Below are 26,478 nucleotides of genomic sequence, written 5' to 3' on the forward strand. Positions count from 1 at the left end.
GTGGGTCAGACTATCAGTGAGACGGCTCCATGCAGACAGCTTGTTAAATATAACTTAAATAACTTCTATGTAGGTCAACAGCTAGAGCATTGCCAGTGATTCAGTCAAATTTATTGGAAGTCGGATATAAACGTCACTCCTGGGAGCCGTAGAGGAGGGAAGTATCGTGATCTAGAGCAATATATAAAGTGCATGGATTGGAATTTATGTTTCTCAACCATCCACTCTACACTCAATCCTCCAAAACAAGACTCTCTAAGAAAAACCCCAATGTGTTGTTTACGACTTGGTCCTGCAGGATAAGGGCTGCCATGCTGTTGGCTTCCCATGGTGCCTTCTGGGAGGGAGCATACTGCCACACTCCCTCCCTGCCACTCACTTTAGGCTATTAAAGGGAGGGAATGTCTACAAATATCACTCACTGTGTCTCCTGTTCTTGTCTATTGCAAGAGAGGCTGTCATTTTTATAACCAGAGGGTGGTGGCAAGGGCCAGGATGGCCCATGTCATTGACGTCAAAGATGTGATGATGTGCAGATTCCGTGTCCATTGTTACTATACAGGTTGGCCAGATAGCTAGACTGCGTAATGTAACATACTGTGTTATCAAACACAGGGGAAAGAGTCTAAATGATCTATCCTGGACATAACCACATGGCACCAATGCCACCTCCACATCCTCCAACCATGGATACAGTAGCAGGAAACATTCTCATGCTGCACAGTAATGTAGAATGTGTCATTCAATTGGGGAATCACTCAATAAGTTAAAAGGATTTCTAAAGGCGCGTACACACACCAGATTTCTTCAAATGATGGGTCATCCGACCCGCCCGCGGGGCGGCCATTCTGGCGACAGTTTCCCCGTGTGTACAGTCTGTCGGCAGGCTGATAAGGCTGGTTTTGACTGATCTGCGACGGTACACACAGGGAAACTGGCTCCAGAAATGCAGTCCCGCGACCCGTCGTTTGAAGAAATCAGGCGAGTGTACGCGCCTTTAACAGATTGCTTGATTAAACACTTCAAGGACAGCCTAATCTCAAATGTCAATTTTACACAAAGGCAAGACTGACCACCAAAAAACTAACGAACAAGACACAGGGTGGTCTTAGTGCAGTAACAAAGGGGTGTATGCGATAAACTGCATTAAGCAGAATTAGATGCGTAAAGTCTTATCGCACGGTGAGCAGAGCGTAATGCATTGTATATACAGTATACAGGTAGTCCCCGACTTACAAACGCCTGACTTACGAACGACCCGCTGATACGAACGGCATGGGTTCTGTGTTTCCACTGGAACAAGTAAAAGCAATTTTCAAATTGGACTTGTAGTTTTTGAGAAAATCGATTTTAAAAAAATCTAAAAAAAAATGGCTTTTAAACTTGTATAAACAGGTAGAGAGGGCAGATGTGGCACAAAGGGGACACTGGAGGCACAGGGGAGCACAGGGGACAGAGATGGCACAGTGTTCCGACCTAAGAACAGATTCAGGTTAAGAACGAATCTACAGTCCCTTTCTTGTTCATTAACCGGGGACTACCTGTATTGCATTTTGGATAGCTTTTCACACATAATTCTGCTTAACACAGTTTATTGCATACAGTCTTTTACAGGCAGAGCTTTCAGGTAAGACAAGTGTTTCCAGACGTGCTGCTAAACCTGTTCAGCAGAATCCCAAAATAATCTTGAGGACCAAAAACACATTGGTCAACCAAAGAAACCTAGTGCAGCGGATTAAAAACACACCATACTAACTTTGCTTCACAATCAAAAGATGTCCCGTGACACCACCAGTTAAGTCTAAGAAGAACCCTGTGGTAACCTGGTGCATCTACAGAACAAAGAAGTGAGTGGTCTTCAGTGAAGACTTCTGGCTAAAAAGCCAAACCTCTGGCTTGGAAACGGCCAATGATTCTCCTATGCACAAGAACAGGTGCACAGAAGAAGGGCTCAGTCATGATTGCTGAGTCCAAATTTGAACTATCTGGCTGTGACACAAGGCAGCTGCTACCCAAAGGCCTGGAGAGCAGTTCAGGTCTGCCACCAACTGTGAAGCATGGTGGTGAAAGCTCCTAGCAGGCCCAGGGTTGCATTTCTGAACATGGAGTTGGGGATTTGGCACAACAGTCTCCTCAATGCTGATAAGAATAGGGAGACATTTATCTGGGCTATCGTACCATCAGAAAAGTGTCGGACTAATCTCAGATGAAAATTAGATATTTTTTGCACAGGAAAATATCCTCACATCAAAGCACTTTTAGCTTCTTAACGCCTGCAAAGTTGTAATCTGGCCAGCGGTGATTTAAAGGACCGCACAACATTTTATCTCACATGTTGTATCTTTCCAGGCTGAACTGTTCCTATGCAATGTGAACAGCAACATCCTTTTATTTTCCTTTATATCACCTCCTCCAGGAAAGGTTAGACAAATTTATTCCCCTGCAATGGAAAATAATGTAGCATCAAACAGATACAAGTCAGCAAAGCGTACTGTAGCCGTATAGAAGACAGCGCATTAAGCTTGTCTGCGCTCTGCTCTATTTCACTAGTAATATTTTACTGGAATACAGCACAGCTATTTTTAGCAAGCCATTAACAAGTGCGCAATAAAGAAACACATTAAAGCCAGCATCTTGTTGGATGGGAAACGCAAGGCTCTGTTTAGAGAGAGAGATCAGAATAGCGAGAGGAAACACAACCTCTGCAGCCCAGCCTCTCCATAATGAAGCACACTGCGGATTTTTACATTGTAATGTAACACAGCTCACTGATAGAATAGGAGGCCGAGTATGAGTGGTGGATTTTAATGATCAAATAACTATATCTATGTCGCTTTGTTGTCCACAGAAACCAGATGCATGTGTTCCATTCTCCCTCTGCAGTGTAGGAAAATGAACAAGAGCGCCTGAAGCTGTAAGATTCCTACAGAACTGGTTTGATGTATAGAAATGATCTGATTAGCTTTACAGCTGTTGCTTGCGAGTGTAAAATGTATACTCACCTCAGCCAAGCATTTGCGTTTATGCATGTGATGGGGATTGGGGGTTGGCAAGTAATGCCAATGCAATGCACCTCAGGACAGAACAGTGACTGGTTACTAAGGATTAAGCCTAAATGGGGTTGAAGGTAAGGAAGCAGCTTTGACTCCCCATAATTGTCTTTTTGGCATGTACAGGTGAAAGCGGGATGAAAAGAGGAGACAGCTGGGCCCCTTGACACCTACTAGGACGCGGCGGCACTTCCTTCCTGTGCTGGTACGCTGCCGAATCCCGGAAGCTGTGCCATGCGAGGCTATGGGATTCGCTGCGTCCCGCACAAAAAAATGCTGCAATGTCGGCCGAATTGCTGAGGCAAGTGATTTGGACAAGGCAGCATTATCCCCTAGGGCAGAGTTTCCCCGCGTGATTTGCTTGTGGGGACACTCTGCGGATTCGGCCCGATTTCCGCAGCAGTAGAAATTGGCCCTCAAGTTTTCTTTTAGCTCTGTTTGTCTCAATGAAATGCAGTTATGGGAATTTCAATTATGATCCTAAGAGAAGGAATATTTTTTTTTTAATGTGAAACTACTACATAGAAACTAAGAGCAGAAGTCCTCTGTTATTGCATCACACTTCCCCCTAGTAACAAGTGGCTGTAAAAACACATTATAACAGTACTAATTAGAAGCTAGGAAATGTAACAAAGGAGAAATAAAAAATTGTGCTAAAATAAACTGGCCTGGAGCACTTGCAAGCCTCTAAATAAATTGGCTGCTAAAGGGCTCATCGTGTCATTTATCTCAGTTCTAATTCCTCCTCCTTCCCAGGATTACATATGGCACAAAAATTCAGTTGGGTTTTAAACTGCGCAAACAACTAACTATACATACTTGTTCTGGCATCTGTTTGTTGCTTTCCAGTCTGAATTTATAGCAACTTCTTGCAGAAGAGAAGGTAGAAAAGACAAATATACAGCCAGGACCTGCCTGTCGCTGCGACATAAAACATTGCCCCCCCCTCAAGTGCAGCCTGACCTCCTGGGCAATATAGCTGTCACGCTATGACAGACTACGGGGGCCACAATGTAATCAGTCACATTTTGATTATCCAGCTATTTCGCTGCAGTATATTTCTCACTTTCTCTCAATCTCTGCTTATTTTTGGCTGACATGTCCCTTTCGACTCTAAATTGCTCTGCTAAATAATTTAAAATGGATTATACTAGAAAACTTGAGGACAGTGTCAGGACTGGGAACAAATGCGTGGATCAGGCCATTTTCAATATTGCTTTTATAGAGGGAGATGTGCCCGGCTGTTCTAGGAAGAGGAACAAAATGTGAAGGTGGAAGCAAAGAATATGAGTGAGCTTTTTTTCCCACTTAACACTATCCAAAATAAGACTGTACAACAACAGTAACTTTTACAAACTACCGTAGTTGTAAGGGTTTTTTTCTTCACTTATAAATTTGCAGCTCAGCTTGTACAGATCTAAATGTTAGATTAAATGTTACCAATTTGAGTCAAATTACATTTCTACGGCTAAAAAACTTTTTAAGCCTGATCATATGATCTGGAGCAGTCAGGAGGGCAAGGCAGCTTCACACATATTCCTGCACCATTTGAGCACGTTTTTTATTTTTTGCGATTCTGCATTTCGTGATTTTTCATTTCCGAATCTTTTCTTGTTTGTGCTGGGAACCATGGCATAGCCATAGCTCCCAACTGTCCCTCTTTTGGAGGGACAGTCCCTCTTTGGGAACCCTGTCCCTCTTTCTTCCACATTTGTCCCTCTTTCAGGACTGATGTACAGACCTATGTAAATATATGTGTTTTTCTACTGTAAAATGTGTTTAATTGACTCTAAACTATATTCCTATTCTTTAGTTTATTTTTCTTATTTTCAAATGTTATTATGATATGAAGACGGAAAAAAAAACAGGATAGAAAGGACCAGTGTGGTTTGAATACATATTCTTCTCATTAAATCTCTATAGTATGTGTGACTAGACTAGGGGTGTGTCAGAGGCGTGGTTAGAAGAGTGTCAGGGTGTGGCTTAAGTGTCCCTCTTTCTGATCTCAAAAAGTTGGGAGGTATGGCGTAGCTATAGAGCCACAGGCTCCAGTGAAATTATTATTCACCATCAGCTCCTTCTGGCCTGGCATCCAATATCATCCAGGGCAGGGCCACTAAGTGAGGCTGCCCAATCGCTCATTATCACCTTTGGGATGGAGATGCATTCAGCACTCATAGCCAACATTTACCAGTAACTGAAGAGAGGTTGTCATTGTTACAGGTACTGACCTGCCCATAGTATGTTGAGAATGAAGAGGAAGGAAGGGGTTTAAGGTAGACCAGAGTGCCACAGTAGTGATAGGGTTGAAGATAAGAAACTTCTGGGGATTTGGCACGAGTTGCGGGGGGAAACTGGGAAAACACAGATCAGAAACTAAGTGGCTTCAGATCTATGGCTCTCTAATCAGATAGTGCCCTCAAAGTTGAAGGTTTTAGAAGGGAAAAAGGAAGGGGGTGGCTGAGAACTCAATGAGGTTAGTTATCTGTCTATCCATAATAATAATAATAATAATGATAACATTTCTATAGCACTTTTCTCCGGTTGGACTCAAAGCGCTTGAGAGCTTCAGCAACTAACAATAGGCCACTCAATAGCCGCTCAATAGGCCACCCAGCAGTGTTAGGGAATATTGCCCAAGATTTCCTTACTGAATGGGTACTGGCTTACTGAATAAGTAGAGCTGAGATTTGAACCCTGGGGTCTGATGCACTAACTAGCAGTAAGATTGCCATGCAGGGACAAAAGCATGGCAATAATACTGGTACTATCACAGCAATACACTACAAGTTATGGTATTAGCACAACCCGCAGTACTCTAGAACCATGAGGGTTACCATAGCAAGGCCAGGGGGAGACTTAGGGTTAGGCACCACGGGGGGGGGGGGGTCTTCGGGCGGGTCACCATGAGGGGGGTCTTAGGGTCGGTCACCACCCCCCGTCTTAGGGTTGGGTACCACCAGGGGGGGGGGGGGTCTTAGGGTTAGGCACCACCGGGGGGGGGGGGGTTAGGGACCACCAGGGGGGTCTTAGTGTTAAGCATCACCAGGGGGGTCTTAGGGTTGGGTACCACAGGGGGGGGTTTAGGGTTGGGCCCCACAGGGGGATATTAGGGTTAGGCACCACCAGGGAGGTCTTAAGGTTAGGTATCACCAGGGGGGGGAAGGGACTTGGGGATAGGCACCACCAGGGGGGTCAGGGATCGGTAGTGGAGGGTTCTGTGTGAGAATAGGGTTAGGTTAAGCGATAGTAAAATATTGGTAACAATTACTGATATTTTACTAACAAAAATTTAAACTTTAAATAGTAGAGTATCGGTAAATTTACCAATATTCTACTATCAGCACTGTTTCTGCATCCAATTATCCATGGCGCCCAAAATTCATGTGCCCATCCAGCCACCTTATTCACCTATATGCCAGACTACCTATCTATAGGCTGTCTGTCCATCTTTTTATCTGCCTGTCTATCTTTCTCTCTATCTACCCATCTATCTACCCATCTATCTATCTATCTATCTATCTATCTATCTATCTATCTATCTATCTATCTATCTATCTATCTATCTATCTATCTGCAGAGAGAGGGTAATACATAAGATGTAATACAACTGTACTAGCACAATCACACTCATGCAACATAAAACACAGCTGAGTATGCTGTATATGGCAATTTTAAGCGTAAATAGCTGAGCATCAGTGGCTGCTCCAGCAGAAGGGGAGTTATTTTACTGCTGTTTTTGCAGTGCGGTATAACAAGCCACATTCAATCTCGCCCAGGGCTGCCTCTCCTAAATTTACCGAATGGTCACCTTGCCTGATCTGTCCAGAGTCTGATTAATACATCCCATTCTAGCTGTGTGTTCCTGGGCTGTTTTAGCAGAGCTCTCTAATTTACAGTCGGTTACACTCCGTTACTCAGCAAAACTTGCTATCCATCAGCCGGGTTCATGGAAACAGCTGTTGGCAGAGAAGCGGGAGAGCGGGGTCAGCAGAGGCAGGAGTTCTGAATGAACACAGGGAAGATGGTGACATATTCTGTTCTGTATCTTCTCTCAGCAGAGCCAGCTCTCCTCTAAGATGCAATAAAATAGCCAACATCTATCAGGGATGACTGCAGTACAGAAAATACAAGTAGAGTAATAAAGCCAGTGGCGTAGCAATAGTGGATGCAGAGATTGTGACAGCACTGGGACCCCTGGACCAGAAGGGCCCACTAGGGGCTTTTCTTCCTTAGCTTTTCATTGGTGTTTTGCTGGTAATGAACATCTCTATACGTGCGTTTAATAGTAGTCATCCTTAAAGTGAATGGGAACCACATTTAAAAAAATGAGACAGATAAGTATCTGTCTCATTTTTTTAAATGTGGTTCCCACATTTAAAGGAGGAGAGGGAAGGTTTTGGGTCGTATAGAGCCTTCCCGCTCCTCTCCTGGTCCCCTCGTTCCAGTGCTGGCTCGCCCGGTAGCAGTAGTTGACTAAACTAGTCAAATACTGCTTTACCCGGCCGAAGAAGGCTTCAGAAGTCTTCAGGGAGCCTGAGTGCTCCTGAAGAAGGGCGGCCCTGTACTGCACCTGCGCAAGCAAGCTCTCTTGCACGCTCACGCCTGTGCAGTATGGAGCCGCACGTCTTCGGGAGGACACGGCTCCCGAAGACTTCCAAATACCCTTTCGGCGGGGGATTGAAACGGGGGGGGGTGTGGAGGCAGCACAGGATAGAGAGCACCGAGAGAGGAGACGGAAGGCTCTATACGACCCAGAGCCTTCCCTCTCCTGCGCAGAAGGCCACGACTGACGCAACTGAGCCTGTTACTGGGGCTGATCATGGCAGACTGTGGGAGGACAACAAGGGACTCACACATGCTTATGGGGCTAGAGGAAGCCCCGGGTAAGTATCGATTTTTTGCTTTCATACAGCTCTAGTTTCCTTTAACCTGCTGAGCGGTCTGGACGAGCTCAGCTCGTCCAACACCGCCAGAGGCTGCCGCTCAGGCCCTGCTGGGCCGATTTTAGTCAAATAAAAAGCAGCACACGCAGCCGGCACTTTGCCAGCCGCGTGTGCTGCCTGATCGCCGCCGCTCTGCGGCGATCCGCCGCGAGCAGCGGCGAAAGAGGGTCCCCCCAGCCGCCTGAGCCCAGCGTAGCCGGAACAAAAAGTTCCGGCCAGCGCTAAGGGCTGGATCGGAGGCGGCTGACGTCAGGACGTCGGCTGACGTCGATGACGTCACTCCGCTCGTCGCTATGGCGACGATATAAGCAAAACAAGGAAGGCCGCTCATTGCGGCCTTCCTTGTTTATTCTGGGCGCCGGAGGCGATCGGAAGATCGCCTCCGGAGCGCCCTCTAGTGGGCTTTCATGCAGCCAACTTTCAGTTGGCTGCATGAAATAGTTTTTTTTTTATTTAAAAAAAACCCTCCCGCAGCCACCCTGGCGATTTAATCAGAACGCCAGGGTGGTTAAGTACAGACAACTTACTTTGAGTACTTCTTTCTAATGGTAAATGAAAAGGGTATTTTATGGACAAGGTGTGAAAACATCTCTGCTGAGAAAATGTTATTAAAAATGGACCATGGTTTATTGTGGAGCAAAAAATATACACAGGTGATGTTTCGTGTCCATAGCAATCCTTCTTCAAGCCGTTTTACTGCTAAACATAATAAATAAACTGATTCTGTATAAAACGCTATAAGTAGTACTGCAAGATATGCAGATGAACGATAGCGTCATTCATCCAGAAAGATAAATGGAGGTTCTCCTGGATGCACCAGAGCTTGTATTCCTAACAAGTCATTGCAGAGGGATGAGTTGCACCTGAAAGAAGCAGCCTATATGCACAAGATCTTATAAATAAATAATAATAATATTAATAATAATATTTCCACACTAGTTTCACTTTTGCTCTTCCTTTTAGTATTATCTTACCTTAGTTCTTCACTGTCCATCAGTTTCTTGTAGGCGGTGATTTCTACATCTAATCCCATCTTGACTGCCAAGAGATCTTGGTATTCTTGGCCATAGTGGGCAATTTGCTGGTGGGAAGAGAAAGGGACAAAGTAAAAAGGGGAGTCCAAAAGGGTCTTTTATGCCACATTACATAATTCCTACTACGTTTTCTGCTTACTTCAACTGCATTTCCACATACATGCTGCATTTAATACAACAGTGTTCTACAGTAGACTGACTTTTAAGACAAAACACAGGGGTTTAACCCCATCGGAGGATAAGTTTGGCTGCTATTTGAGCAGAAAGGCTGTGTGTATGCGGCTAGATGTATTTTCCTTTATGTAACTATGCACATGGCACTTGCACTCTTGCACTATTAGCACTTTGTACCCATGACAAAGCCACCTTGAGGGGGCGAAAAATGTTGTATTTTGCCTGGTGGTGTAATCTATATGTTTGTAAGCAGGCGTGGGTTTCACCCTAGCTTTAACAGCCAGTTGCTGTGGTTAATTTGTCTCTGCGTAAAGGGAACCCTCCCTACCTGGTTAGTCACAAGTCACTTTATTAGCAACCAGCAATGTTGAATGTTTTAATGGCAAAATATGTTTGAAAATATCACCTAGGAAAATAGCCAGGAGAAAAAGTTAATTGCATATGGGCTCTTATCAAGAAAAAGCCGTTTAAAACTTCAACAAGCAAGAAAATACTCAGAATAATTTTGACCTTTTGGAGATTTTTCAGTTGCAGAATAAAGGAATTTTAAACAGAAGATGAAAAATTATAACGTAGGAGAAAACTTAAGACAAAAAGTGAATTGAGTAAGGGTCTGGTGAATTGTCCTAGCATTGTAGAACAAGATGTAGGATGGGCGACACGTGATGTCACACCTCCAGCACCCAAATGATCAGAAACAGCAGATTGCTAAATCAGTCTACAAAGAACTGAGGTATGGGAGCACGAGACATGAAACCCAAGTTCCTCCAGAGAAGGCAATCTCACTTACTTTTCTAATGTCATCTAGCTGACCTTTGAGGGCTGCGGCCTGCTCTTGGTATGTGTCAGACTCACTGCCGCCGCTGGTCTCGGCCTCAGAGATCGAAGTTTCCAGCTGGATGTTCTGTAACATGAGAAGAAGAAATGGTTTCATTAATCCGCCCCAGCCCAGACTTAAGTTCACCTTAGCTCTAACGACTCATAGGCACCTTAGACTCTGGACTTAAAAATTGTACACAATCATGTTAAACAGCCTATGCTGTGTGTTTACAGGTATCCCTTGATGTTGGTAAACCACGCCCAACCAGCATTGCTATTTCTCACGGCAGATTGTTCCTGCTTGTCCTCTTTATAAATACATTGTATTTACTCAGTTCCAGGTCAAAGAGTTCACTACCACAGTGTCGTCAGGAAGAAGAAACAAAATCGCCGAATAAAAGTGCTTAGAAACACGCTTACCAAATCGTAAATTGCTCTGAAAGCAAAGGGAAAATCGCTTTCAAAAGCGCTTAGCGATTGCACTAGCGATTTATAATGTGAATTAGGCCTTAAACATCATGTATGCAAATGACAGTTTCTGTCTGGGTCGGACTGGTCAGACTATAGCATAACCCTCACTGATAAGTAATTACAGCCATATAATATTTTCCTCTCAGTAAATGGCTTCTGAGAGCAGGAAAGAGATAAAACGGGTCAATTATTCTTAGAATTAGGCTCTGGCATACTTCAATGAAGATGTCACTTAGCAGTGACAATGAAACAGTAAAAACTTAAAAACTAGATTTAAATATAAAATAAAACTGTGGGATATCTAAAAAGGTAATTTTTCGGGGAAGGAAGATAGATATAATTGTTTTTCTCGTCAGTTTATTTTCATCTCAGATGCCTTTTAAAGTGAACTATTTACTTTCTTATGCAGAACAAAGTCAGTTTTGACAGATTTGTGAAGCAGTAGTTTTTTTAGTTTGGCTGCACTTCCCATGTTATTGTTTCCAGCAGTTGCCTAGATACAAGGATGTGCTGGTAACCACACACAGCTATATTAAACTAAACAAACACTTTTATCTGCCTTATTTTTAGTGCTAAATGAAATTTCTTTTAATGATATGTTGTGCATCGATAAGGAATGAGCAAATTATAACTTCTAGCAGATAACCAGCAGCCATGTCAACTGTGCTGCAATTTGGCAGCTTCAACTTCTGAGTGAAACGAATAAGAATTATTCCCTATGCGCTATTTGCCTTATCAGGTCTGATACAGTAAAGATTCACTCACATGCGCAAAGGACATCACCTGCAGGGATCAGGACTCCACCCCTTAGCGTTCTGTTGCTATGAAGGGAGAAGGAGGGACAATGGCACAGCAAATGACGCATCGGCTTCTAGCAGGAAGGAGAAAAGTGCTCTCAGAGAAGAGGATCCGGCACCCTGGATGTCTTGTGAGCACATCAGAGAGAGTGTACACATGCTAGATTCTCAGCAAAGATAGTCTGACTGGTTGAGTATGCTCTAGCATGTGTACCAGGCTTAAAGAGAAACCGTGACCAAGAATTGAACTTCACCCCAATCAGTAGCTGATACCCTCTTTCCCATGAGAAATCTTTTCTTTTCACAAACGGATCATCAGGGGGCGCTGTATGGCTGATATTGTGGTGAAACCCCTCCCACAGTGTGATGTCAGGACCAGTGCATTGTGGGAAATACCCGCTGTTTACAGCTTGGTCCAACTGCCAAAACAGAAAGCAGCAGCTCCTTCCACTGGCATCACCTGCCAGCAGTAAAAATGTCACCATGTGATAAATGTCAGAATGTAAATCAGGGAGAGGAAAGATTTTACAATGAGCAAACACTGAGTAAATCATTTATACATAATTATTGTAAAAATGAAGCACATTTTTATTACGTTATTTTCACTGGATTTCCTCTTTAAAGGACAGCTGTAATAAGATACATATGAAGGCTTCCATATTTATTTCCTTTTAAACAATATCAGTTGCATGGATATCCTGCTGATCCTCTGCCTATATACCCATAGCCCCTGAACAAGCATGCAGCAGATCAGGTGTTTCTGGCATTATTGTCAGATCTGACGAGATTAGCTGCATGCTTGTTTCTGGTGTTATTCAGACACTATTGTAGCCAGAAAGATCAGCAGGGCTGCCAGGGAACTGGTATTGTTGAAAAGGAAATAAATATTGCAGCCACCATATTCTTTTCAATTCAGTTGTATTTAAAGAGAACACGCGGTGGATCTTCGGGGAGCAGGTGGGACACAGAGGCATGTTCTCTGCCTAATGACATGGCTCTGTGTCCCCTAACTGCAGCTCTCTGCCCCCCCCCAAGTTTAGCGACAAGATTTGTAAACACAGGTAGAGGAATTCCCTGTTCGAAATGCCCGCCAGGGAAGTTCCTGCAGGGTTTCCTGAGCTGCCATTGGGCAGATCTCTCTCCCTGGCCACGCCCCCTGCCGCTCCCCCGCCTCCCTGCACGCTATGAGAGACACACAGTCTCTCCTTCCAGCGTAGTGACCCAGAGGTCACGAAAGTGAAAGTGTGCCATTGCGGCTCACAGGAGCGGCGGGGAGTGGCGTTTTTTGCAGCAACCTGATCCGCTCAGCCCTGCGTAGGTAGCCTACTTTTTTTTTCTTTTTTTAGCCCACCTCAGGCTCTCTTTAAGGTAGAAAATAAAAACAAATAAAGTAGTACTGAGTATAAATCCAACCCCTGACTGGTTTGATACAGGAAGTGTAGCCAAGCTTAACAATAAAAAAATCCTCGTTTTACAAATATGGATACCATTGATTGCATATGGGGAAGTGAAAGGTATACTTAAAGGGAAGGTCCAAGCAAAATAAAAAAATGAGTTTCACTTACCTGGGGCTTCTACCAGCCCCATGCAGCCATCCTGTGCCCTCATAGTCACTCACTGCTGCTCCAGTCCCCCTCTGGCAGCTTGCCGACCTCGGAGGTCGGCGGGCCGCATTGCGTCCATTTTTACGCATTCCCGCTAGTGCAGGAACATTAACACATACAGTTTTACGCATTACTGGTTCAATGCGTAAAAATTTACGCATTAAACCAGGAACGCGTAAAAATGTATGTGTTAATGTTCCTGCACTAGCGGGAATGCGTAAAAATGTATGCAATGCGGCCATCCGACCTCCGAGGTCGGCAAACTGCTAGCGGAGGACTGGAGCAGCAGTGGGTGACTACGAGGGCACAGGATGGCTACATGGGGCTGGCAGAAGCCCCAGGTAAGTGAAGCTCATTTTTTTATTTTGCTTGAACCTTCCCTTTAAAGGAATACTATCGATGTATGCATTTATTTTGAAATGCTGTATGTTGTAGCACACATTAGGGCAAGTACTAGGAGCAATTTGATTCTTCACACAGCTGTTCCTCTCAGCTGTAAAATCCTCCCTCAGTTTTGGAGTCAGTGTTGGATACAAAATGTATCTAATACTGAGCTCCCAGAGGACTAGACCATGTCTCTGCAAAGGGGACATGCTATCAACTCCTCAGTTTATAGTTTAATTATCACCTTGCTGAAAGAATGTTGTTGATATGGTGGTAAGGGGTTAAAGATTCTAGCAATGTGTGTTTATTATCTTTGCTTCTCTTTACTGATAAAGATACTAATAATGCTAATTGTAGACAGTGGTCTGCCCCTCTCAGCAGCTTGTAAAGTGGATGCAGCCTGGAGTGAATCGCCTCAAGCAGGCAGCCAGTCTGAGTGTAAACACAGACTCCTGGTATAGCTAGTTATATTCCAGCAATATTACAGCTCATTTAGTTACCTGTTACCACCTCAGATCAGCCTATTTCTCCTCATGTCTGCTGCATGCTGTGAGTGACACAGTGAAATATATTTGTGAGCTGTGTGACAGAGTAACCAAGCAGCTCAGGGTGACCCAAACTACTATGAGCTGTGTGAGAAATGAATTTTTAAGCAGGGATAGTGAGAGAGACCTGAGTGAATAAATAAAGTGCCCCTAGCACTAGTGGTAATGTGTACACTAATATAGAGTATTAAAAAAAAAGTCGTTTCAATCGATAGTACTCCTTTAACATATTTCCTACTTGATAATAGCAGGTATTTGCTAATAAGAATAAGTACTCACCAGAGTCTTCACCCTTTCTATTTCGCGATTTATTGAGTCCACCTGCAGCTTCATTGACCTGTACTCCTCCTTGAAGGATGTCAGTACATTTGCAGTTGGTTGCGTAGAGCCAGAAACCAGGAGAACCTTCACATAGCAAAATGAAATTAGACGAGAACACGGTAATGCAACAAAACCTATGGAACCCAACAAAAAAATAAACCCCAGAAAGCAGCAACTGCAGATGAGACCCAGGCTTCCACTTACCTTGCTCTCGGCTGCTGCAAATGCCTCTTGTTTTGTCTTATGGACTAATACTTCATACTGTGTTTTCATGTCTGAGATGGCTGTGGACAGGTCTGCGGCTTGAGCATAGTTATCAAATGAAATGGAAATGGCGGCTTTGGTTCCACCGGTGAAGACAGTCTGGACTTCTCTGACTTTCTGTAGAAACAAGTGCCAGAGGTGTTAGGTAAGGGAATCAATGCAATACAATAAGGTGTAATTCTCTTGCAAACTGTCTCTTAGTAAAAACCTAAATTGGGTAATAGATCCCGTTTTGTGCTATTCCTTGTGGGTGCATTGCAGGAGTACAGACTGTGGCCCGCCTATGCCTCGACACACAGGCAGGACAGACTTGTGGGTGGGAAAATTAGTACTCATATCAGTTATAAAAATACTTAGGCCCGATTCACACTTGGTTAAAAAACATACCTGCTCTGCTTAGCACAGGAAGCGGATCCTAATGTTAAAAATATGGCCTGTCTCCACTTGTTAGAAAGAAACGAATGAACTTGCCGTATTGCGCTTAGTGAAATGCAAAGTCCGATCTTTGCACATTTTCTCAGACCCGCAGTAGAAAGGATTGGTTGGCATACCAGCTTCTCAAAGAGCGTATATTTTCTTCTAAATCGTGTCAAACACCATAAGTTGACAATTGTTTTGGGGCCGCACAGGGTCCCCTACCTCAGAACAGTGCAGACAAACGTTTGTTTTTGAGAAGATGGTGTGCCAACCAATCATTTCTACTGCCTGATAGTCATGGGATGGTCACAAGCAAGCACGAAGATATCCTGCGCTCCACGTAACTGCTGTACACTCAAAGGATGGCTCTCCTTGGTGCTCAACATCCCTGGTTATGCACCCAATCTAACATGGTAAGGTGTGCCTCTCTTCACCTCTTACTTCTATTTTCCCAGACCCGACGGGAAAATGTATGCAAAGATAGCCAATAAGAATGCATATAGAAGACGCCAGCGGGGGTCGGCGATCCTTCAAAGGCTGCCAATGGGATCTAGGAGAAGACCGCAGCTGCGGCGAAGGACACACGTGACGCGTAGGGGCTGGAAGAGGATCCAGGTAATTAAAAATAGATTTATTGCATTGCCTCAAATATCCTTTAAGCAGACTTTGGCCTGCGCATTTTTGACAGTTTCTGAAATGCCTGGCCAATGCTTACTTTGGCGTAGCATATACAATACAGCTTTATCCTTAGTGACCACTGTGTTAGGCGTGGTGTAGGGCCACTTTACTGCACTGCTGTGTTAGCTCCTTTTGAAAATAGAATTGGATATACCTCCTGTTATTATTGCAGGCTTTACTTACAGCATCGTAGACTTGTTTGGAGATTGTTATTTGATCCTCTACTCCGGTGAGTTTGGTCTGAAGGTCAAAGATGGTCAAGTACAAGTGATCAATATCCTGAAAGAGACAAGGGGACCAAAGTTAATTAAGGTAATGCCGATACATAATGTAATTGCTGCGTACTGTGAGAGCATGATTGCTGATATCAGAGCTGGATCCATTTATTTAAATGGTTTATCTAGAAGTAGTGCATTTCTTCTCCAATTTCCTGCAGTACTCTGATTCACATGCTGCTTTTTATTAAAGCATATTTTTTCTTAAAGCCCAGTCTGACCCAGTCAATATGGCAAATTACCCATGGCCTTATGTGAAGTTGGCCTCTGGAAATAGTTGTCGGAAAAAGCCCCTGGAATTACAGTGAGACCTTACAGAGGAACTGTAATAAAGAAAAGTGCCCCTGGGGAGTACTTACGGTACTTTGGGAGGAGGAAGCTTCCGGATCCTAATGAGGCTTCCCCCTGTGCAGCACCGATCCTGTTCTGGCTCAGGGGGTCCACTCCCACGCTTCCTCCATCCGGGTTGAAGGAGGAAGCGTGGGATTGACTGGAACGCAACTTAGAACGCAACGTGGGACATGATTGGAGACCTTTCGAACAGACAGCAGAATGGGTAAGTTGACCCTGCCTTACCTGCCCCCACAGGTGCTATAATTAACTTTTCAATTCCGAGTAGTTACCAGTAGGTAGCTACTTGGAAGAGCATGCCAAATTGGAGCTACACAGGAGGACAGGGAAAGCCTCATTAGGATCCAGAGGCTCCCCCTCTCGTGGTACGTACCCTATAGGGGTATTTTTTTTGCCTTATGGACGGTGGTGGGCTTTCGAGTAGTTTACTACTCGAATTCAGAATTTAAATGAAGTCTAATGACATGTGACCACAGGCAATAGGGAGTTAACTTACCCAGACGTCTTCAGGGACATCTGTGTTCCATTAAATGTCATAGGCGTAATGAAAGCCGCGTCCTTCCAGCTTGAAAGAGGAAGCGTGGTAGTGATTTATGGCATGCGGCTTTCATTACGCCTCTGAAGCGTAATGGAACGCAGACGTCCCGAAGACTTCTGGGTAAGTTAACTCCCGTTGCCTGTGGTCACACGTGAAGTCATTATGCTTCATTTGAATTCTGAATTCGAGTAGTAAACTACTCGAAAGCCCACCACTGCTTACGGGTTCTCTTTAAAGCGACACTGAAGCGAAAAAAAAATTATGATATTATGATTTGTATGTGTAGCACAGCTAAGAAATAAAACATTAAGATCAGATACATCAGTGTAATTGTTTCCAGTACAGGAAGAGTTAAGAAACTCCAGTTGTTATCTCTATGCAAAAAAAGCCATTAATCTCTACGACTTTCAAAGTCGTGGAGAGGGCTGTCTTCTGACTTTTATTATCTCAACTGTAAGTGAACAGTTTTCTTTTTATCTGCCAGAGGAGAGGTCATTAGTTCACAGACAGCTCTGAAAGAATCATTTTGAATGCAGAGTGTTGTGTAATCTGCACATAATAGAGAATGATGCAATGTTAGAAAACACACTATATACCTGAAAATAATAATATGAGAATATTTTCTTTGCTGCTAATCTTCTAGTAATTATTCATAGTACACAACCAATTCATTATATCATATTTTTTTTTTCGCTTCAGTGTCTCTTTAAAGTGGTAGATCAGTGAAAGGAAAACTTAAAGCAGAATTACAGTCAAAATTTCCCTTCTGCTCCAACAGATTTTCCTGCTATTGCAACTACTAAGAAAAGTAACTTGTTCAAAGAAAAGTGACAGAAATATTAAGTATCTTTTGCCTGGAGCCTTGTCACATGACTGAGCTGCGCTGCACTCAGCTCTGGAGAGCAGGAGATAAGACTGCTCAGAGGAAGGAGCTTATGTAGCTGACAGCACTGATCCTGTGCAGCAAACTGCTTTTTTTTTAAACTAGGCATGACATGAGCTCTGCTGCAACCTGGAAGGGAGTAGGGGTAAGCGGATTGTTTTTTTTACACAGATGACAATACCCTAATGCAAGTAGAATAACTTTATGAACAATAGGAATGGTCAATGCAATGCAAATAATTCCTAAGTGATGCCTGATGCCAGGTTTATGGAAATGTATGCAGCTTGAAAATAGATCAATCAAATTCTGGTCCAGTTCAAGGCTGCATAAATCTGCATTTACATTTTCATCAACTCATTATTATTTGCGTCTCAATGACCATCCCAAATGTGCAATAAGGAGCTACAAGAATTTTCATTGTACATTACAGCAGACTGTAACTCTGATACTGACCTCTTTAAGGGTGGTCCATTCTCCCTCCAGGCTCTTTGTAGATGCGCTGTCTTCATCAAACCTACAAACAGACGCAGCATTAGTTCTGTTACACAATAATCATAAAATGATAGCACAGATATGCTACTATAATAAAAATGCACTTGTTTCTTGGTAGATTCTAATCATAGATAGCACTGAGCAGTTAAAAAAGTTCAACTCCAGGAAAAAAAAGTATTTCAATTTGGCCAGCGCATTTTGGACAGTTTCTGAATAGCCTGGCCAATACTTACTTTGGCCAGACTTCAGGTTCTGGCTGTAGCATATATAATACATATACAATACAGCGTTATCCTTAGTGACCACTGAGTCAGGCGTGGTGCAGCACCTGACACTGTGGCCTAACGCCAATTGGCAGTCGCAAGGTGGAATCCCCAGGGCCGCGAACCGCCAATTGGTGTTAAGTACTGGGGGCGGCGTTTGCAGGGGATCACGCTCCAATACACGGGCATCTCCGCTCCGTCATCTGTCTACCAGCAGTGATCGCCGCTAGGAGACTGTTAGATGGCAAAAAAGCAGTCTATTTACATTGTACAGTGCTGTGATCTATGGCAGTGCTGTGTGGGGACAGCCATGTCACTCGGCTGTCTCCTGGAGAGGCTCAGAGGGTGTTCGGCTCTCATAGGCTAATGCCTATGAAAGCTGATCGCTGTGATTGGCTGGCGGGGGGAGGGAGGGAGGGGGCTGTAAAAATAAACAAAAAATAAGAATTTTATTTAAAATTTAATTAGAAACAAGAGAAAAGAACACAAAACCTAACACTGGCAGCAGCGATCGGAGCCCACCAACAGAAATCTCTGTCTGTGGGCAGAAAAGGGGGGGAGGATTTATTTGTGTGCCCGGTTGTATGGCCCTGCAGTGAGCTTATAAAGCTGCAGCGCACCATTTTGTAAAAAATAGCCTGGTCTCTAGGAGGGGTGTAAGCCTACGGTCCTGAAGTGGTTGATTAATGTGAGAAAGGATCCTCTGTTGAGTTTTTACAGCATCGGAAAAAAAGTCACCTCACTCCCTGTCCCTAAATTTCCATGACATTGGTAAGAACCCTAGTGGACCTTAGGACAGAAAGTAAGAGACATCACACCTGTTGTACAGTAGCGTAACTGGAAATCATGAGGCCCTTCAGCAAAACTTTGGTAGAGCCCCCAATGTTTGCACTCTTTCCCTTGCTATAACCCCTAGTGGCCCTCACAGCCTGGGGGCCCATCTCAAAAGGGTCATAAAACAAGTGTGAACATCGTAATCTTCATACCAATAACAAGTGTAGCCACGAAACACCTGATCCGAAGGATGGACCGCTTTATCAGAGGGAGTCAAGTAATAGTTATAGTTGGGGCCCTCTTATAGCTCTGGACCCCCATGTGGTTACAAGGCTGCTCCCGTCGTTACTCCCTGCATAGGTACGCTAATGACGTAAAGATTAAATGCCCTGGCACATTGTTTTACCAATAAGACTCCCATTTGAGTGCGGTTTCAGTGTGTTGCTACACCCCTTACAGAAAAAGCCCCCCCCCCCCCTTTTATTATTATTTATTGTATTTATAAAGCGCCAACATATTACGCAGCGCTGCTCGAATGGATAAATGGGTTAACAACATACAAGGTAGGACATACAGGAAACTCACAACAAAACAAGATCATGCAAATGATTTGATAACAGTACAGTGTCATATGTCAAAACAGAGACTGTTCTAGTCCACAAGAGGGGTGATTGTCAGTAAGATTGCATAATCAAGCTGGAAACTTAATGGGGAGGGCCCTGCCAGAGGCTTACAATCTAAGCAGGAAAAGAGGAGTCTTGAGAGCTTGTTTGAAGGTCTTAAAGGTGGGGGCGAGTCTGATGACTGGTGGGAGCGAGTTCCAGAGAGTAGGGGCAGCCCTGGTGAAGTCCTGCAATCGTGCATGCGACTGAGATATGCGTGGTGCGACTAGGCGCAGGTCATTGGAGGATCGGAGGGGGCGGGCTGGTGTGTGCCTGTGGACCAGATCAGAGATGTAGGTCGGGCAGGTTTTATGCACTGATTTGTAGGCCAAGCACAGGATTTTGAAATTGATCCTAAAGCTGATGGGGAGCCAGTGTAGGGCTTTACAGAGCGGAGTTGTAGAGGTGCTGCGATGAGAAGAATGTATCTGGCTGCCGCATTCATTACCAATTGAAGTGGGGCAGTACGGTTAGAGGGGAGGCCAGACAAAAGAGAATTGCAGTAGTCTAGGCGGGAGATGACAAGGGCGTGGTGTCAGGGGACAGGTGTCAGGTAGGAGCGGATCTTGGAGATGTTGCGGAGGTGGAAGTTGCAGGATCGGGCAATACCTTGTATGTGGGGTTAAAGGAAAGTTCAGAGTCCAGGGTAATGCCTAGACAGCGGGCTTGGGAGGTAGGGCGGATGGTAGTATTTTTGATAGTGATGTGCAGATCTGGGAGGGGTGCAGCTGTGCGGGGTGGGAATATTAGAAGCTCAGTCTTGACCAAATTAAGCTTCAGGTACCTGGCGGCCATCCCGGAGGAAATGTATGTGAGGCAGGCAGAGACTTTGTCCATGGTAGAGGAGGAGAGATCTGGGTGTCATCGGCATACAGGTGGTAATTGAAACCCATGGAGATGATTTTGCCAATTGAGTTGAATTGTATAGAGTGAGAACAGTAGTGGTTCCTAGGACGGAACCTTGAGGAATACCAACTGAGAGGGTTGTAGGAGTGGATGAGGAGCCATTGAAAAATGTCTTGAAGGAGAGGTAGGAGGAGACCCAGGCTAAGGCTAGGTCCTGAATGCACATGGGCGGAGCCAGTACGCCTGACGCACAACGCGGAAGTTATGGAGGAGTGCGGGAGAGGATCGAGCTGGACGCTGCGAACGATCTATCCGGATAGAGCACTTTGGAACCTAAAGCCTTGCCGGTGTGACACGCTGAATATCTCCATCTAGGAGCTTGAATAAAGTGAGGCCTTTTTATACAGTATATGGATGTGGATTACTGATGGTCCTAGTGTGCCACATATTGAGCGAGATTCCCACCTGTACATAGGTGGCTTCAATCTGATGAGCTGCTTTTATATCAAAGGTGGTGGGGTCACAAGTGGACACTCTGGATGTCACAAGCACTTTTTGATGGGTGATGTTCATATGTAACAACATCAGTGAAACAGGATTACGCTATTAGAGGCTATCTTTGCAGGTTGGAAGCGCACAGTGGATCGGATTAAGCAAAGTCTGAATGCACATTAACTGCAGGAAGTGGACGAGGAGGGAGTGGTCGACAGTATCAAATGCCGAGGAGAGGTCCAGGAGGAGCAGGATGGAGTATTTACCTTCGGCTTTGGCAAGGTCATTGACCACTTTGGTGAGGGCTGTTTCTGTAGAATGGGCTGTAGGAAAACCAGATTGCAGAGGATCGAGAAGGGAGTTGGAATTGAAGAAGTTGGTCTGGCTTTGGCTGGTCCAGGCATTCAAGAATTTTCGAGGCAAAAGGGAGGAGAGAGATTGGGCGGTAGTTGGATGGCGGTGCAGAGTCAAGTGAAGGTTTCTTTAGCAGGGGAAGCACAGTGGCCTGTTTGAATATGGAGGGGAAGATGCCGGTGGAGAAGGAGAGGTTGAACAGATGGTTGAGGACAGGGGCCAAATCAGAAAAATGTGGGCGCAGAGAATCAGATGAGACTGGATCTAGCGGGCAGGAAGTGGCAGGTGAAGTTGCCAGCAGTTGGTTGACTTCCTCCACCATGACAGGATTGAAGGAGGTAAGGGAGGAGAAAGAGGCAGGAGTAGGATGGGGTGAGGAGGCGGGGGCGATGGAGTGGAGAAGAGAAATATCCCTCCGGATGGTTGTAATTTTGTTGATAAAGTAGTTTGATAGGTCAGTGGCTGAGAAGGTGGAGGTTGGGGGGAGGTGTGGGGTTGAGTAGGGCATTGAAGGTGGCAAAAAGACGACGTGGGCTGGAGGCTTGGGTAGCGATCAAGCAAGTGAAGTATATCTGTTTGCTGTCAGCAAGGGCAGTATGGTACGTCTGCAGCTGGTCTTGTATCCCAGGAAATCATGGATGTGGTGGGATTTCCTCCATTTGCAGTTCGTGTCTCATTTTGTAGTTTTTTTGTGAGGGTAGTGTGCCAAGGTTGGGGGTTGGGGCAACAGTTGGTACGAAAGGTCAGGGGAGCAGCATGATCTAAGGCTGCTGAGTTGTTACTATTGTATTGAGCTGCCGCTTGGTTGGGGAAGGTTAGGCTGGGGAGGGAGGAGGAGAGGGAGTGGACGGGTATGGCTAGTACATTGGGGTCAAGGTTGCGCAGATCGGTAACAGTAAAAAAGGGCGCAGGAGGCTAGTGGACAAATCGGGCGCCGCCATTCACTCCCATAATAAATATCGTTTAATGGGCGCCCGACAGGAAAAAAGGGCGCCGGAGAAAAATAACGTTTTAAAAGCGGCGCCCGGAGACTTAATGTTTTATAACTGAGTCTCATGATTACACATTATTTAATGATTTATACAATTTTTAATATTATTTTTAAACGAAAAACAGTACAATATTTTTTTTTCAAACATTATTTTTAAACGAAAAACAGTACAATATTTTTTTGAAACGTTATTAATGCTTATCACAGGGGGGTCTTAGGTTTAGGCACCACCAGGGGGTCCTAGGTTTAGGCACCACCAGGGGGGTCTTAGGTTTAGGCACCACCAGGGGGGTCTTAGGTTTAGGCACCACCAGGGGGGTCTTAGGTTTAGGCACCACCAGGGGGGTCTTAGGTTTAGGCACCACCAGGGGGGTCTTAGGTTTAGGCACCACCAGGGGGGTCTTAAGTTTAGGCACCACCAGGGGGGTCTTAGGTTTAGGCACCAATACGGGGGTCTAGGGGTTAGGAGTAGGTACAGGGAGGGTTACTTACTATTTTTTTTTTAAACGTTATTATACGTTTCACTTTTTAAACGGAAGATTAACGTTTTCACAATTGCCGATTTCATGAACATTATTTAATGATTTATAACTTTATAAAACATTATTTTTAAACGAAATATAGTACATTATATTTGTAAACGTTATCCATGTTTATCGTTTAAAACCCTGCGCCCTTTTTTCCCAGCGCTCCTTTTTAACGTACGCGCGCAGATCTCTCTGTCTTTCAATAAAATGCTGAGAAAAACCAAGGCCTTTTTCTGTAAGGTCACGGGAACAATGACTGCTGCTATGTGCAGCTCAATTCTCCTGTAGGAAGGTAGAAGCTTATGGGCAGTCTGTACTCAAAACAGAGCATTCTTGCCAAGGTAGCAGAGAAGTAAAGTTTGAAACAGAAAGGGAATTTATATAACATATAATTACAAAAATATCAGAGCCGCATTGGTTTAAGACACTGATTTAAAGAGACACTGAAGCGAGACTAAATCTCGCTTCAGGTCTTATATATAGCAGGGGCACGTGTGCCCCTGCTAAAACGCCGCTATCCCGCGGCTTAATGGGGGTCCCTTCACCCCCAACCCACCCCCCGCAAAAGTTGGTCGTAAAATGGTCGCTGGTAATCTTCTTCCTGGAGGCAGGGCTAACGGCTGCAGCCCTGCCTCCCAGCGCGTCTATCAGACGCGCATCGCCGCCTCTCCCCCGCCCCTCTCAGTGAAGGAAGACTGAGAGGGGCGGGGGAGAGGCGGAGATACGCGTCTGACAGATGCGCATGGGGCAGGGCTGCGGCGGTTAGCCCTGCCCCAACCAGGAAGCGCTCCCCCGCTGCACGGAGGGGGTTTGGGGGGACAGGGACCCCCGTTAAGCCGCGCTATAGCGGCGTTTTAGCAGGGGCACGCATGCCCCTGCTAGCTATGAGGTCTGAAGCGAGATCTATTCTCGCTTCAGACTCTCTTTAAGCTTCTCTGCCATCGAATGGAGGCTTCGGAAGTCTTCGGGAGCTCGATTGCTCCTATATTGCGCATGCACAAGTGCCCTCTCTCGCATACTCGCACGTGCGCAGTCTGGAGCCATTTGTCTTCGGGAGGACTCGGCTCCTTAAGTCCCCCGCGGTGGGGATTTCAAATGGGGGAGCTGCCGTTTAAACGAGGGGACCGCGAGAGAAGCGAAACAGCTCAGTTGGCTGCAGGCTCCGTGGTACTGCGAATGCACGGGCGGGATCGTGTGGCCCCACTCCAGGAAGAAGAGCTGCATGGCTCTGATGTGGAGGGGGCCGCAACGAGGGGCTTTATATCAGCGAGGGAAGTCTCAATAGAATCCTGTAGCCGATTTTGATGCAGAGCTATGGCTTGGGATCACTTTAACAAAAGTCCTTACATACATATAATGATACCCATGATGACAATGTGTCATACAAAATGCCTACAAGAACTCACTTGACTTGTATTTCTTCAATAACGCTCTTGTAGTGATCAATCTCTCCCAAAATTGCTGCTTTGGTCTGACTGAGGGTTTCAATGGTGGCTTTGTAGCCAGCGACGGCAGTGGTGGTGACCACGGAGGCATTGGCGGGTCCACTGGAGTCAGTTCGGTTGAAGAGGTTGATCTGAGCTCTGAGAATTGTGTTCTGCTGTTCCAAACTGCGGACCTGAAACCCACAAGATCACAGATGCAGGGTTTGTACTAATGGCTAATGTTCTTATATCAACGTAATTAAGCCATTGATCACACATAGACCCATATGCAATTAACTTTTTCTCCTGAATTATCTCCTAGGACAGTGATGGCTAACCTTGGCACTCCAGCTGTGGTAGAACTACAAGTCCCATGAGGCATTGCAATACTCTGACAGCTCTAAACATAACTCGGGGAGGCAGAGGCATGATGGGATTTGTAGTTTTGTCACAGCTGGAGTGCCAAGGTTAGCCATAACTATCCTAGGAGGTATTTTTTCATCTTCTGTTTAAAACAACTCTTTAGCACTCTGCAATTGGAAAAAGTACTAAAACGTAGGTGAAAAAGTACTGCCAAAATTATTCTGAGTACAGCAAAGTCCCCGTTATCCGGAACTCTCAGGCAACCGGAAGTCTCAACTAACCGGCATACCTGACGGATAACGGGGACCTCTTTTGGCAGGGCTTTCTGTGGGTGCTGACAGGCTTGAAAATACTTACGGAGGCTTCAGTGATGCATAGCAGCCTCCCTCTATCTCCCTGCGGGTTCTGAGCGGCTTCCGGCGTCTGTGTACGGAAACCGGAGTGTCACATGACACGATGCGGGTCAGCTGACACTCCGGCTTCAGTGAACTGGGGAAGCTGGAAAGCCGCTCAGAACCCGCAGTGAGATAGAGAGAGGCTGATATGCATCACTGAAGCCTCCGTAAGTATTTGCAGGGGGAGGTTTGCGCTATTTCGGCCGTTTCTTTTAAGCAACCGGCAAGCACATGTATACAGCATAAGGACGATGCTGGATACCAGGAACTTAGCTGTATTTTCTTTCTTGCTGGTGGCCTACATGGCATTTTAGCGCTAAGGTGTGAACATTTCACGTAGGAGAAAACTTAGGCGAAAAAGTTAATTGCATATGGCCCATAGTATTTTAAAGTATACATGAAGTGAGAGGGATATGGAGACTGCCATAGTTATTTCCTTTTAAACAATACCAGTTGCTTGGCAGTCCTGCTGATCTTTCAGACATCAGTCGTGTCTGAATCACACACCTGAAACCAGCATGCAGCAAATCCAGTCAGACCTCAGTCAGAAACACCTGATCTGCATATAGTTGTTCAGGGTCTATGGGTTAAAGTACTGGAGAAACAGCATCAGCAGGACAACCAGGCAATGTGTATTGTTTAAAAGGAAATATCGTATTTTGCAGACTATAAGACACTCCTGACCATAAGACCCACCTAGGTTTAGAGGACAAAGACCAGGGGGAAAAATATATTAAACCTGGTGCATCCATGGTGAAGGGGCATCTTGTGGATTATGCCCCTTTTGTACCTCATGCCCCCTTGTACTTCTTCTGTCGCCCATGTGTCCTCTATGCCCCTTTGTGTCCTCTGTTTGCCCCCCTTGCCCTCCTCTGCATGGGCACAGTACAGGGAGTCCCCAACATTGCGGCAGGTTGGATGTTTTTTTATTGGCAGGCGTTCACAAGTCAGGAACTCCCGGCATTTGGACTATAAGACGCAGTGACTTTTTTCCCACTTTTGGGGGAGAAAAAGTGAATCTTATGGTCAAAAAAATACATATAGCAGCCTCCATATCTCTCTCACATCAAGTGTTCTTCAACAAACTGCCTTAAGTCATAAGATGTAAGCATTACAATAACTAAAGGAAACTAGGTTCTGCTAGAAAAACATAGCATAGCCCTAAAAAAAATAATAAATTAAATCACATATTCTAATTGAGGCTATTTTTACACTGGGGCATGGCATTGCGTATCCTGTAAAAATGGTTTGTAATACTAGGAAGGGAAAAGGTGGCATTGTGTGTTACGTGCATGAGGTGCGACGGATGCATTGAAGCATACAATACATGAAAAATATGTTTCA

General features: G+C 45.0%; 1 protein-coding gene across 1 annotated transcript in view; it reads right to left on the minus strand.

Annotated features, from left to right (window-relative positions):
- The window catches only part of LOC137543910 (thread biopolymer filament subunit alpha-like), a 47,600-nt gene that overhangs the window by 13,896 nt on the left and 7,226 nt on the right, over nucleotides 1–26,478 (minus strand). Inside the window, exons 2-8 of the mRNA XM_068264980.1 lie at nucleotides 24,359–24,570; nucleotides 18,005–18,065; nucleotides 15,688–15,783; nucleotides 14,350–14,526; nucleotides 14,104–14,229; nucleotides 9,995–10,108; nucleotides 8,971–9,077 (exon numbers count right to left, since the gene is read on the minus strand). Coding sequence (XP_068121081.1) covers nucleotides 8,971–9,077; nucleotides 9,995–10,108; nucleotides 14,104–14,229; nucleotides 14,350–14,526; nucleotides 15,688–15,783; nucleotides 18,005–18,065; nucleotides 24,359–24,570 — 893 coding nt within the window. The remainder of the gene's footprint in view (nucleotides 1–8,970; nucleotides 9,078–9,994; nucleotides 10,109–14,103; nucleotides 14,230–14,349; nucleotides 14,527–15,687; nucleotides 15,784–18,004; nucleotides 18,066–24,358; nucleotides 24,571–26,478) is intronic.

The sequence above is a fragment of the Hyperolius riggenbachi genome, chromosome 2 (assembly GCF_040937935.1).
Source record: "Hyperolius riggenbachi isolate aHypRig1 chromosome 2, aHypRig1.pri, whole genome shotgun sequence".
NCBI classification, from domain to species: domain Eukaryota; kingdom Metazoa; phylum Chordata; class Amphibia; order Anura; family Hyperoliidae; genus Hyperolius; species Hyperolius riggenbachi.